General features: G+C 37.7%; 1 protein-coding gene across 1 annotated transcript in view; it reads left to right on the top strand.

Annotated features, from left to right (window-relative positions):
- Positions 1 to 14,505, top strand: part of COL11A1 (collagen type XI alpha 1 chain) — a 214,953-nt gene that overhangs the window by 12,265 nt on the left and 188,183 nt on the right. The window contains exon 2 of the mRNA XM_004614663.2: positions 12,351 to 12,518. Coding sequence (XP_004614720.1) covers positions 12,351 to 12,518 — 168 coding nt within the window. The remainder of the gene's footprint in view (positions 1 to 12,350; positions 12,519 to 14,505) is intronic.

The following is a 14,505-nucleotide window of genomic DNA, read 5'->3' on the forward strand; positions in this document are numbered from 1 at the left end:
TGTGGCATATTTGATATGCCAAAAACAGTCACAAGTCTCACAATGGAGACATTACTAGTGCCCGCTCGAGCAAATCGATGAGCAACAGGATGACAGTGACAGTGAGAGTGATGCAATAAGGTTGGTATTGGCTATATTTTCATTTGAAATGAATAAGAAATTAATCTCAGTAAAATACTAATTTGTTAATTTAATTTTATTTTTTGTGATGTTAGATATTTTCCCTGGTGCCTCAATAATGAAAAACAAGTGTTCTACCTCTGAGCCACATCCCTTGGTCTAAAATATGTACCTAGAATAACATAAAAACATACTGCCCAAACTAATATAGTGTTAAAGCCAGAAAGCTGAATTAATGTTATTTACTTGTAACCTATATCGCACATTCTTTACTAAAGAACACTTGTGATTTTGACATAGATGTTTATTTGAAGTAGTTAAATGACATTAAATAATTATGTCTCTTTCTTTCATCAACCCAGTATCCCACGATCCTATAATTAAAGGCTTTCATGGATTTTTAAATGCTCATCTAGAGCATCAAAGCCTTTACTGACCATATGGAAGAGAGTCTACACTTTTGTTCCATTTAAATTTTATTTCTTTATATAGGGATATGCTTCATATACGGATTTGTGAAGTGAGATACAGAGTAAGGGACTCCCAGGAAGAGGGGAGAACATCTACTTTAGAAGGCCTTGTGAGGGGCTGGAGTGATAGCACAGCTGGTAGGACATTTGCCTTGCACTCAGCCAGACTGGGTTCGATTCCCAGCATCCCATATATGGTCCCCTGAGCACCACTAGGGGTAATTTCTGAGTGCAAAGCCAGGAATGACCCCTGTGCTTGGATGTGATCCAAAAAAAGCAAAAAAAAAAAAATAGAAGCCCTGTTAAGGCTGAAGAGATAGTACAGTCGCAGTCACTTGTATATGGCTGACTCAGTTTGATCCCTGCCATGCATATAGTTCCCAGAGCTCTGCGGGAGTCACCCCTGAGTTCAGCGTCAGGAGTAAACCTGAACACCACCAAGTGTGGCCCTCAAAAATGACAAAAAAAGAGAAAACAAAATAGTCACTTTAAGCCTGTGTTCATGCCATACCTGAATCAAACAGTGGAAAAGACCAGACTTGGAAGGATGCTGCTAAACTGTACTTGGACCCATCTTTTCCTGTTCTTCTCAGGGGAGGATACCTCTGCTTTGACTTTTTCATTCATTCATTAAATGTATCTATGTATTGTTATTTGCCACGTGACACTCCACCAGTGACATATTATGAGGAACACCCATTCTCCTGATGTTCATTGTCAAAGGGTTCAAACCTATCAGGGAGACAGGATTAGGAGCTGAGAGGTGGAAGTGGGGAGAAAGGAAGAGAGAAGTAGGGACTGTATGAGTATGTAGCACTGTCACAGCACTGTTGTCCCGTTGTTCATTGATTTGCTCGAGCGGGCACCAGTAACATCTCTACATCTCCATTGTGAGACTTATTGTTACTATTTTTGGCATATCGAATACACCACGGGTAGCTTGCCAGGCTCTGCCGTGCGGGTGGGATACTCTCGGTAGCTTGCCGGGCTCCCTGAGAGGGGCATATGAATCGAACCCAGGTCGGCTGTGTGCAAGGCAAATGCCCTATCCACTGTGCTATCACTCTAGTCCATATTAGTATGTAATAGATAAATTCTGAGTATTAGTTAGACATGCATTTTAACTGAAAACTTACAACGTGAAGGGCAGATGGGTGATTGTACAGAATAAACTAAGATTGTAGAATGATCCAAGAGGAAAATAGGTCACTTGGGTGCACATGAGTGGGCTTGGATAGCCGGGGAGGGAGGAGTGATTTCCTGAAGGAAGGTATGCTTAGGTTGAAATCAAAAGGTTGACTAGGTCTTCATTCATCATATTTCAACTTTCTCTGGTAATTCTCTGGGCCCAATCCAGTCATTCTTGTCATTGGTCTGGAATAGGACCTAAAAGTATATTTTATTGATTTATTTCCTGCCGGTGTGAGAGATGCTTGGGCTAAGCCTGGGTGTGTTCAGGACTTATACCTGACAGTTTGCCCAGGGATCATTCCTGCTGTTTTTAGGGAAACTCTTTGTGGTTCCAGGGATAGAGCAGCATCTTGGCTGCATCCCAGACAAGGGTCTAAGTCCCTATATTATCCAGCCCAAGCACATACATCTTTTAAGCTCTTCAGAAGAATTTAATGCCAGTTGGAGCTTAAAATATAATAAACTGACTTTAATTGACATAAGATAGAAATACAAACCACTGATATAAGCGGTACAGGGTATTGTACAATATGAAGGAATTTGAGGTTGGGGAAGGGATTAGGAATCAGGATACATGATCCACTTGCAACTGTGACAGTGAACTAATGGTGTAGCACTGCACTGTAGCACTGTCGTCCCATTGTTCATTGATTCTCTCAAGCGGGCACCAGTAACATCTCCATGGTGAGACTGTTGTTACTGTTTTGGCATATCGAATACGCCACAAAGAGCTTGCCAGGCTCTGCTATGTGGGAGGGATACCCTTGGTAGCTTGCCGGGCTCTTTTGGAACTGATTGCTTTGGAACTGGAACTGATTACTGCAGTCCTAATGAGTTCCAGTCCAGAACTAATGGTGTAGATAAGATTTTTTTTGAGGTCTTTAAAAATCATGGTGTATTGAGCTGGAGTAATAGTACAGTGGGTCAGGTGCTAAACTTGCCTGGGTTCTATCCTCAGAACTCCATATGGTCTCCCAGATTTCTGGCAAAAATATTCCTAAGTATATAGCCAGGAGCAATAGCATAGCTTGTAGGGTCTTGCACACGCCGACCGGGTTCTATTCTTCCATCCCTCTCTGAGAGCCCAGCAAGCTACCAAGAGTATCCCGCCCACACGGCAGAGCCTGGCAAGCTCCCAATGTCGTGTTCGATATGCCAAAAACAGTAACAAGTCTCACACTGGAGACGTTACTGGTGCCTGCTCGAGTAAATACATGTAAATATATGAATAGCTATGAACAACTCAGTGACAGTGCTACAGTGCTATAGTGCTACATAGCCGGGAATAAGACCTGTATATCTTTGGATGTAGCCCACCCTCCTGCAAAACCCTCCCCCCCAACAAAAGATGTATCCATGGAAATCTATATTATTATTTTGCTTTGGGGGCTAATCTGGTGATGCTCAGGGGTTACTCCTAGCTCTGTGTTCAGAAGTAATTCCTGGTGGTGCTTGGAGAACTGTATGGGATGTCAGGGATACAACCAGGGTCAGTTGTGTGTAAGGCAAGAGCCTTATCTACTGTCATATATCTCAGTGCTGGATCCAAGAACATTATTATTATTATTTTTTTGGTTTTTGGGTCACACCTGGCGATGCACAGGGGTTACTCCTGGCTCTTCACTCAGGAATTACCCCTGGCGGTGCTCAGGGGACCATATGGGATGCTGGGATTCGAACCCGGGTCGGCCGCGTGCAAGGCAAACGCCCTACCCACCGTGCTATCGCTCCAGCCCCCCTCCAAGAACATTATTGAATAGTGATGTCAGTCAAGTTTGATAACTTCTACTTCCACGACTTGGCCTCAACTCTGTCCTCTCTTGTGTCTGTGCTAGCCTATTTGATGTTTTGATCGCTCTCCTCTTTGTTGATTAACTTTATTCATTTTTAGGAATTAGATTCAAACAAGCACATAGTAGATATTTTAGTCATTATTGACTTTGTCGCAGCTTGCAGTTCTGTGATTGTAATTCAAAGCAGCGATGGGAAATATAGAAATTAATACGTGGCCTATGTGACAATAAAGATTTTTTTTAGGGATGCAGAGATTTGCAATTCCTATAGTTCTCTGTTACACAACAGTTATGTGTATTTTACTTTAAAATTTACAAAGCAAGCCTGCAATCTCTTTTAAACACTTCTTTGTCCCTCCCTCATATTTTTTAAACATAATTATTTTATCCTAAACATACATATGCAGATATAATTACACATATATAATTGCATAGCCATTCATATATTTACATATATGCAAATATAAAATCATTCCGACTTTGTGCACTGAAACAGCCAAGTAATCTTCATCTATAGGACTAGTTTTCCCTAGTCATTCTAAGATATTGCTACAGATAGCAGCTCAGTCCTTGTAAAGGTGTTTTAGTTAAATGGGTTTTTAAAAATGCATATTTATGAAGGTGAGAGTGAGGTATAAAGCAATTATGTATTGTATCATGATCACACTGGTTCTAAGTGATAGAGGTGGATTTTGGCTTAGACTCCTCAATTCTATATCTTACTGCTTTTACTACATGCTCGTTACAGAAATGTGTGAAGATGTTTAGAGGTGGAAATAGAGATCGAACAGTCAAAGCCTTGTGAGGTTTTGGAGCTTGATTCACTTGCCACTGAAACAAAGGGAGAAAAAAGGTGATAACTGCAGACAGACTGATCAGTAAATGGACAGGGGTATTCAAGAGATGTCACTGTCACTGTCACTGTCATCCCGTTGCTCATCAATTTGCTCAAGCGGGCACCAGTAACATCTCCCTTGTGAAACTTTTTGTTACTGTTTTTTTGGCATATCAAGATAAAAACATGTTTTAAGTTCTCAAAGTATTTTATTTTTAAAAAGCCTATGTATTTTAGACAAAGCTATTTGTATATATATTGTATATATCACCTATATCTAATTGTCTACATCTATGTTTCTATATTTATAGGGGAGTAGGCCCACACCCAGTGCTTCTCAGAGTTTATTCCTGTTGATGCATTCAGTAATGACTCCTGGTTGTGCTCAGGGGAGCACATGTAGTACAAGAAACTGAACTAGGTTTGAATACATTCAGTGTCTATATGTTTATATTTGTTTAATTATCAATCAACCAGTTTTTATAGCATTCTGCATTTATTTTGTGTTGTAGAAAATATGTGTGTGTCTGTGTGTGAGAGAGACCAAGAGAGAAGGAGAGAGAGAAAGGGAAAGAGAGAGAGAAAGAAAGAGAGAAAGAGGGAGGGAGGGAGGCGGAGGGGTAGAGAGATTCTATACTTTTGTGTATACATAACTAATTGAGGGGGAAAATCAAGTATAGGCAAATATTTAAATTCATAAGAAGTGCTGAAATAGAGGTGGGCATATCTAGACCAGCTTTGGCAGGTTGAGGATCATTTCATGCTGCTTATATCCTATTTGTTCCTTGGATGTGGTAGAGGTAGATAGAGGTAGGATTTATAAAGGCTTAGAGGTGCAGTTCAGGATGTCCAGAGAATTGAGTGAGAAAGGAATTGGAAGTCATGAAAGGAAAGGGTGGATATGTAAGAGAGGTGGAACTGAGAAGATACCTAGGCACATCCGGGCTCTCAACAGTTTTCAAAGCAAGGTGTGTGGATACTATCAAAAGTTAGTGTGCATCTCTCAAGGAATTTAAGCAGCTAAGTATCCTGAGGCAAGGATGTTTGGAACCATGCAAGGGTATGCACATTGATGAGAAAAGGCATTAAAATAGATGTCACTGTCACTGTCATCCTGTTGTTCATCGATTTGTTCGAGCGGGCACCAGTAATGTCTCTGAATGTGAGATTTATTGTTACTGTTTTTGGCATATCCAATACACCACAGGTAGCTTGCCAGGCTCTGCAGTGCAGGCACGATACTCTCAGTAGCTTGCCGGGCTCTCCGAGAGGGGTGGAGGAATCGAACACGGGTCGGCTGCGTGAAAGGCGAACGCCCTACTGCTGGTATTATTATTATTATGGGCATGCTCTTGCCTCTCAAATCTTATTCTCTGTCCAATAGTAAAGGTATACGATAAAAGGCGGACAAATAGTCTTGAAAAAATACTGCACTGAGTGGGAATCATCTTAAATGTTACTTACAATCTGCACCTTAGAGCTTGTCAATATGGAAATAATTGAAATACTAATGGGTATTTAAGGATTGATTTGAATATGGAGTTTTCACTTCAATAAAGCACCGTTGAGCTAAACCAGAGTAAATTACTGCTTTTAATCTTTAAACACTTAGGTCACCGAGTTAATAAAATACAAAGACTAGTTTTCATGGGCGTTAGTGTCTGTGCATTTGTATATAAAAACTATAAATCTATAAGATAAAATTTGAATTAGTGTGAGATCACTAACAGGCTGAATTTCCAACTGGTTATTGTTTACTTTACTTCAATGGAAAACAATACTTTAAGACTTTGGTACTGGGAGAGTTTTACAGTTTTTGTAATGTGATACGCCTTTTAAGTTGAAATCTTAATTATATGTCCCTCTTTGAAGTTGTTCTTTGAAGAGTGAATTATTATTTCATATTATGTGTCTATTCAAAGAATTTTGTGACACTTTAAAAATAGATCCCTTACTTTAAATTCTCTAGAGGAAATATGTTTTATCACATTACTTTAAAAGAAAAAAGAAAGAAATGTGGCTAAATCTGTGTTATTGGAAAACATCATGCTGTAAAATGATAGTTTGGAGAGAAAGTTGTGGTTCACCTTATTTAATTTCCCAGGTGTAGTTGCTGCCCTGACAGTGGAGCCACACAAATTTCTGCATAGAAGAATTACAGAATTCATGGTTGTGTTTATTTTTAACCCTGAGTTTTTATCCTATTCAGACTTGGTTTTGTTAATAGCTGAAGAACAAGAAGTTAAGTTTAGGGAATCAGGTAAGATGTTGTAGCTTTAAGCTGTAAGCAGTCTCTTTTTGAATAATTTATAGTCTGTTAACCTAACAAAAATAAAGCATCAGGATTCAAATGGACTCAAGATAATTTTAGTATGTTTATGATTGTGCTACATTTCTTTGTCCAGATTTTTTATTTCATGGGGTACAGCAATGAGGTGGTAAAATGAAAAGAATCTAGATATGATATTTGCCCTGATTTTAGGGGTACCTTTTACTATTCTCTGAATTTTCATTCTTTCATCTACACTGAACAACATGCCCTGGAAAGTTTGTGAGTTTATACCTGTGAAAAAACTAGCCTAATTATGGTCACACATTAAGTATTTGGACACTGCAGCTGGGAAGGTAATTCAGGAAAGGTGCATAGCTCCCAACCTTGTATAGCTCCCAACCTTGGTTTGATTGGTAATCAGTTAGGATACCTCACATAGTTTCATAAGCAACTTCCAATGGACAAAAATGCCAAAACTGTGCTTGAATGCCATTATTATTCCCAAAACTTAACTAATGTGTATAGTTAGAGGTGGGGCAGTATTAGTGACTGTACAGGGTTAAGGCAATTTTGCATTTGCCTCAGCAAACCCTGGTTGGATCCCTGGCAACAAAATTAGTCCTCAGGACACCACCAGGAGTGGTCCCTAAGCACAGAGCCAACAATCAACCCTGAGTCCTGCAAGGTATAGCCTAAAATTAATAAGATGAATATTATAATTGATAGATTTAATGATTCCTTAAAATATCTGATTTCCAAATAATATTTGTATTTTAATACTGTTGAACAATGTAGACCGAATACTGTTTAATTTCATTCAATAGCTCTATGCAATAAGCAGACAGGATCAGTATTAGTAAGGTACATTTGTTGTATTGTAACTAAAAATGAAATGAAACTTTACTTTTAGGTGTTTGTCAATATTCTTGAAGTTTAATCACATATGGGAATAATCACAGCACATTGTACAGGTTTTCATTTATAAGAATTTATTCATACGTTCTGTAACTGTTATTTTTTAAAGAAATTGTTGAGCTATAATTTTCTAAGAGCAACTCTGCTATAGGATACTTTCTACTTTGTGACATATGACTAATTGTTACAATGGTATTTCTAATCAGTCTCATTTTCATCTTCATTAGGACCTTCTAGAAACATTTAATGTATGGCACAATAATGTGAAATTTATACTAGTGAAGGGATGGGTGTTGAAACATTGTATTACTGAAACCCAATAATGGACAACATTGCAACTGTTTATCTTGGGTGATTTGATAAGAAAATTTGCAAAATTAATGTAAAAATTGATAGAAAGTATATGCTATAAAACCAACAATTGAAATTTTGAAAATTAATACTATTGGCTTTCATGTTTAGATATAAGTGATTTCTCCTTCTGAACTGTAAAAGTGTTATGTCCATAAATACAAAAATAGTATAAAACTAAATATAGACTCTTCCACCTGCATAATTATTGAGATATATATAGTGCTTCAATGATTATAATATCTGTGAGGCAAGGAGTATGTTTCATGAATACATGGTGATACATTTGACAACCTATGACTATTGTGCATATTTTAATTTTTTTTTAAAATGAAAGTAAGTCTAGTCATATACACTCTGGTCTGTTTTTCTAGTTATTAGACCACATGATTTATGTTTTCACTTGCTCAGCAAATTAAATATATCTTTCATTATGGGACAGAGACTTTGTTGGTCTAATATGTTTGTCATTCTTGTTTGTCTTGTTTAAAGTTTCACCATTTATCACTATATTCTTTTTGGGGGGCGGAGGGGTGCACACCCAGATGGACTTAGGACTTTCTTTAGACTATGCACACAGGGTCATTCTTGACAAGGCTCAAGGGATAGTGTGTGGTACCAGAGATCAAATTTAGGCTCCTGGCCGCATTTTTAAAATATGCTGTACTGATGGAAACTTGGGTGTTTCCATGATTAGGCTCTGAAAAGTCTTCTGTGAGTGTTGTCATACAGTACTTAACTCCTGACTTTTAGTTCTTTGAATACATTTCCATCTGTGAGTAAGACCGCTTGGTCATATTGTGTTCGCATGTTTCCGATTTTTGAGGGAATAGTCCATGATTCAATTTCTAGAAAAACATTAAACAGATTAGGAGTTGATGGGATTTGGGAAGGGGAGGAGAGTGGGGAATTACTGCTTAAAAATTATATATTTTCTGTTAAAATATAGTTAAAACTTGTGGAGATGGTGATTGTTGTACAAAATTCTAAGTTTAATTATGCTACCAAATTGGATACTTTGAAGTGAATAAAATGGCAAGGTTTTGTTGTGCACACCTTACCACATTTTAAAAACAATTATGTTGAATATATGTACATTTCCAGTGATTATCTTTGCATGATATTTAAATTATATTTCAACTCACATAGTCCAATTTGAATTATAAGAGCTGTTTAAACCATCATACTTAGCCAAAAGGTTCACATTTACCGTGGAAAAGTTTATTATTCCAAGCTTATTTTATAGTGACCACTTTGCAGCTGGAGAAGGAAATGGAAAGAGTCGTATGTAGGAAATTTATGGTCTCACTCAACAAATAGTTCTGTGTTAGAGACTCTATGCTGCATAAAGATGGAGTGAAAGAACTCAGTTATTCATATCTCGGGATATTGCATCTATATCATGAAACACTTTGCAATGTCTTGGTGGCCACTCTGACAAACATAGAGTAAAATATTAATATATTAGATATATAAATGCAGTTATTCATACAAAAATACAAAATATAGTTATATATCTATACATTTATGTATACTTTGTGAATAACTCGTACTAGGACTCCAGACAAGTGCAGTGTATATATATATATATATTCTGTTATATGTAGTATGTTTATATTTTATATATTTATGTATAAATATATATAATAGAAAATGTATGATATACAATAACTATATGTAGCAAATATTATATATTTTTCTGTATAGTGCATATGGAAGCAATGTAACACTGTCGTCCATTGTTCATCAATTTGCTCGAGTGGGCACCAGTAATGTCTCCATTGTGAGATTTGTTGTTACTGTTTTTTGGGGTATCGAGTATGCCACTGCTGTGCGGGTGGGGTACTCTTGGTAGCTTGCCAGGCTCACCAAGAGGGAGGGAGGAATCAAACCCTGGTCAGCTGCATGCAAGGAAAATGCCCTACTCATTGCGCTATCTCTCCAGTCCATAGTGCATATATATAATTTTATTTGTTTTGTGTCTATTCCCAGCTGTGGTCAGGACTTACTTCTAGGTCCCTACACAAGGATGATTCATGGTGGTATTTGGGGGCATACATGGAGTACTGAAGATTTAAGTTGGATCAGTTGTGTTCAAGTCATGCACCATAGCTATCTGCTTACCTGCTCCACTACCTCTCTGACCCCAAGGGCGATATGTTTTTTACCTGTTTTTGAAACATTACTCAATTTCTCTTTGTGTATGTAATTTAGTAATTATGCATTCTATGGTAGTCATCATTACCATTCATTGTAAATGTTAACCTTCAAAATCACTTCAATAGATCATGAGCATTAGAAAAGTAAATCTATTGGAAATGAATATGAACAAATGTTAACTGCAAATAATGTCATTATTTGGAATAATGCATCACTGTGACTGTATCACTGTCATCTCGTTGTTCATCTATTTGCTTGAGCAGGCTCCAGTAACGTTTCCATTCATCTCTGTCATGTGCTAGTGTAGCCCCATGGCGTATTGGGGCCTCTTTCAGGATCAGGGGAATGAGGACAGTTGTTGTTACTGTTTTTGGCATATTGAGTACAACACAGGTGGCTTGCCAGGCTCTGCTGTGCGGGCAGGCTACTCTAGGTAGCTTGCTGGACTCTCCCAGAGGGACGCAGGCTTTTGGGGAGGCCTCTAATCACCCTTATAGGTGTTCCTATTCTACAGAATGTAAGCTTTTGGTCGACTGGCATGTTGTAACGATCTGCACACTGACAAACATGCACCTGCCTGCATATCTGGGCAGCACCTGGGACATCTGCAGCCTCAGGTTGATCTCCTTGAGGTCGATGGAGTGCGCCCGGAAGGTGTTGAGCAGCTGGCAGAGCAGGACCCTATCGTGGAGGGTCTGTGCCAGGTCAAACACCTGCAGTGAGTCCCAGGTCACCCGGGGTTGGCTGACACCCAGTGGTTGGCCAGAGTGGATGAGCCACTGTGCGCACTGCCACCAAGGCTCTATATCTGACAGTGCTGTGACTCGGTGCTGTGACATGGTCCAGCCGGGGTAGGTGGCGACACAGTGACTGCTGCTGTGGTTTCTCCATGCTTGCTGATGGAGATCACGGGTAGAGTTCCATGCCTGGTGTGCTTAGCTGCGTGTTGTCTAAGGCAAGATGGTGAGCCGAGTTCGGGGGAGCGCAAGGCACCATCCAATCAAATATGGTGTGGTAATTATGGAAGATGAGTAGGGAGTGTTTTATGATGTGTCGCAGAATAATGAATGCATGAATTAACAAAATGTAATTGAGATTAAAAGGAATGTCTGTAAATTCATATGTGGGTTATAATAAATTCCAGATATAAAAATAGGCATATATACCTCATCTACAAATAAATACATACTTAAACATTATATACTTACATATAATGTAGAAATGTGCATATGTATATTATAAATATGCTATATGAATAATAAATATATAATATAACCATATAGAAAGCTTTGTTTGATTCTGAATTTAAGATTTTTAAAATAAAAAAATTGGATTTCTGTAGTTTAAAATATTAGTAATATTTTTTCATGTACATAATTCTAAGACCACACCCATTGCCAGTGTATCCTCTCTCTCCCAAGGATCCCAGTACCACCCACCTCTCAACCCACCCCAGCTCCCTGATCTTGTAGTCAGTTCTCCTATTATGTTGCCTTTGGACCTTTGTTGCTACCTTTCTGTGTATCTTTAAATTCTTCATATGAGAGAGATCTTTCTGTTTCTGTTCTTTCCTTTGACTACTCTCAGCATGTTATCCTCCAGTTTCACCCATGTTGCTGCCTCTTGCATGAGCTTGTTCTTTCTCAGAGCTGCATAGTATTTCATTTACCATACAGATACCACTTCTTGATTCACACATCTATAGTTGGGACTTGGGTTGTTTTCCTATCTTGGCTATTACAATAAGTGCAAGAGTGAGCATAGATGTGCAGAAAACCTTTCAAATAAATGTTTTTGTGTTTTAAGGGTAGAGGCCAAGGAGTAGTATCATTAGGTAATACATAGAGTTCTGTTCCCTTTCTTGTTTTGGATAGATCTCCATGTTGCTTTTCATAAAGGCTGAACCAGATGACATTCACGACCAACAGTAGATGAGTGTCTCTTCCTCACCACAGTCCCACCAACAGTGACTTTTTTCAGACTCATGGACATGTGCCGTTCTCAGGCAGAGAATGATATCTTATTCCTGTTTTGATATTGATTTATTTAGGGGTAATATGGTTTGTATTTTACCTTCGGTTCTGTTCTTCAGTGCTCCACCCCAATATTATTGACATGTATCATGCGATAAATAGATTTGAAAAGTGGTATCACAGACTATTCCTTTGTTTAAATACTAATTTATGTATTTAGTTCAATTGTTCTTATTTTTTAAATTTATTTATTTATTTTTTATTTTTCAGCTGCTCCAGTTGATGTACTAAAAGCTCTAGATTTCCACAATTCTCCAGAAGGAATAACAAAAACAACAGGCTTTTGCACAAACAGAAAGAATTCAAAAGGCTCTGATACTGCTTACAGAGTTTCAAAACTGGCACAAATCAGTGCCCCAACGAAGCAATTATTTTCAGGTATGTTAATTTTTTATTCTGGTGTTACTACCACTATTCTGCTAACTACTGCTGTTTATTTTTATTTTCTTAATATAATTATTTTATATATAATATATAATTGCCACCTTAGACTTTGTGAAAATAATAATTTGATCATTAAGTTTTTAAATTGAGATCATTATAGGTTCTTTTAATTAAATATTTAACAATACATTATTTTATTTCAAGATGATAAAGTTTGAGGTAATATTAATCTTATTTTTTCTATGTTCATGTAGAATTCATTCATGATCTTGAGCCTGGCTACTTTATCCTAATTTTAGTTCACACTGATTCAATGGGCATGAATTTAAATGCAATGGGTGATGTTCTAAAATGTATATAAATACATGTAAATTTTGAAAGAAATACTTTATAGATTTTATGAAATGGATCATTGTGACATATCTAAATCCACTATACTGAAGTTACATATAATTCACAAGGTATTGAAAGATTTGGGACTAGAGATTTTGTAAGTCTACCTAGTCTACCTAGAAGGCTTTTAGAAAGATATTGAAAAAGAAAACATAGTAAATATTTTCTTTGTATAAAAGTGCCCATTCACGTAAAAATGCTAATTATCTAAAAATCATGGTAGTACTATATTACATGGTAACAATAAATCATAGCAATATAGTAAAAGAGGATCAGTAGTGAAATAGAACTGTCTCAGCATCATCTTTTAAAAGCAGATTAGACAGTACTTGGGCTGCTCGACTTCACATAGCAATTTGAGTTTTCTAATCCTCATTTAATAGAAAAGGAAATTAAGCATTGGGTGTTTTGATTTTTCCAAATTACACATAATGAATAATCTGATCTATAATTTATGTTGCATATTTAATATGTTTTATATCACTGGGGTTCCTTTTTGTACTCTGGGACCAATTTAGAAAGAATTTATTATTTAATTGCTTTGCATTTATCTCTACTGTGAATATCAGAAATAAAATTTTCTGAGCTAGAAAAATAGCTCAAGAGGCTGAGAGCATATTTTGCATGAAGGAGATGGTACTTAGTCATTTCTTTCCTTTGACTCATACCAAAAAAACACAAATAGGACTCTGGGATTGCCTTTCTTGCTATTTGATGGAATTAACTTATCAAAGGTTCTTCCTTTTCTCACAACATCTGACTTTAGTGTGTTATTCTAATAAAGCGCATTTCAAAATATGAAGGGACACCTTTCTAGAGACAGTATATCTTCCCTATACCATCACAGTCACTGTCACTGTCATCCCATTGTTCATCGATTTGCTCGTGCAGGCAGAAGTAACGTCTCCATTGTGAGACTTGTTACTGTTTTTGGCATATCGAATATGCCACCGGGAGCTTCCCAGGCTCTGCCATGCGGGTGAGATACTCTCAGGAGCTTGCTGGGCTCTCTGAGAGGGACTGAGGAATCGAACCCAGGGTGACCACATGCAAGGCAAACACCCTACCCGCTGTGCTATTGCTCCAGCTCATCTTCCCTGTACAAGTTTATTTATTTATTTTTAAGTATAAGTTTCCTATCAAAAACAAAAATAATAAATATGACCAATAACGCATTCACTGTTAAAAAATTCAGAGTCTACTATATGGTTGTTTGCTAAATAAGCAGAACTAGGGTCTGGCGAGCTGGCTCTATAGGCTGTATTTCTTGCCCTCTATGCAGAGACCCTGAATTTAATCTCTAGAATTGCATAGGCATTCTGAGCAGCATTGAGTAGCCCGGGCAACCCTTGAGCACCACCAGAGTGATCTTTGTGCCCCCTGGATGGCCAGGGAAAGGAACACTGCATCATTGACAAGACACTGAACCTTCAGGCCCGCACAGCAAGCCTGGGTTCCAAAGTATAGGTGGGGAACCCCCTCCATACGCCCCCCACCCCTATAAAACAAATAAAATATATATTGTAATAATCTGGGAAAACGCCGGTTTTATTTATGGGAAACTTTAATAGCATCCTTCTTTGTCATG

Source organism: Sorex araneus, chromosome 8 (genome assembly GCF_027595985.1).
Source record: "Sorex araneus isolate mSorAra2 chromosome 8, mSorAra2.pri, whole genome shotgun sequence".
NCBI classification, from domain to species: Eukaryota; Metazoa; Chordata; class Mammalia; order Eulipotyphla; family Soricidae; genus Sorex; species Sorex araneus.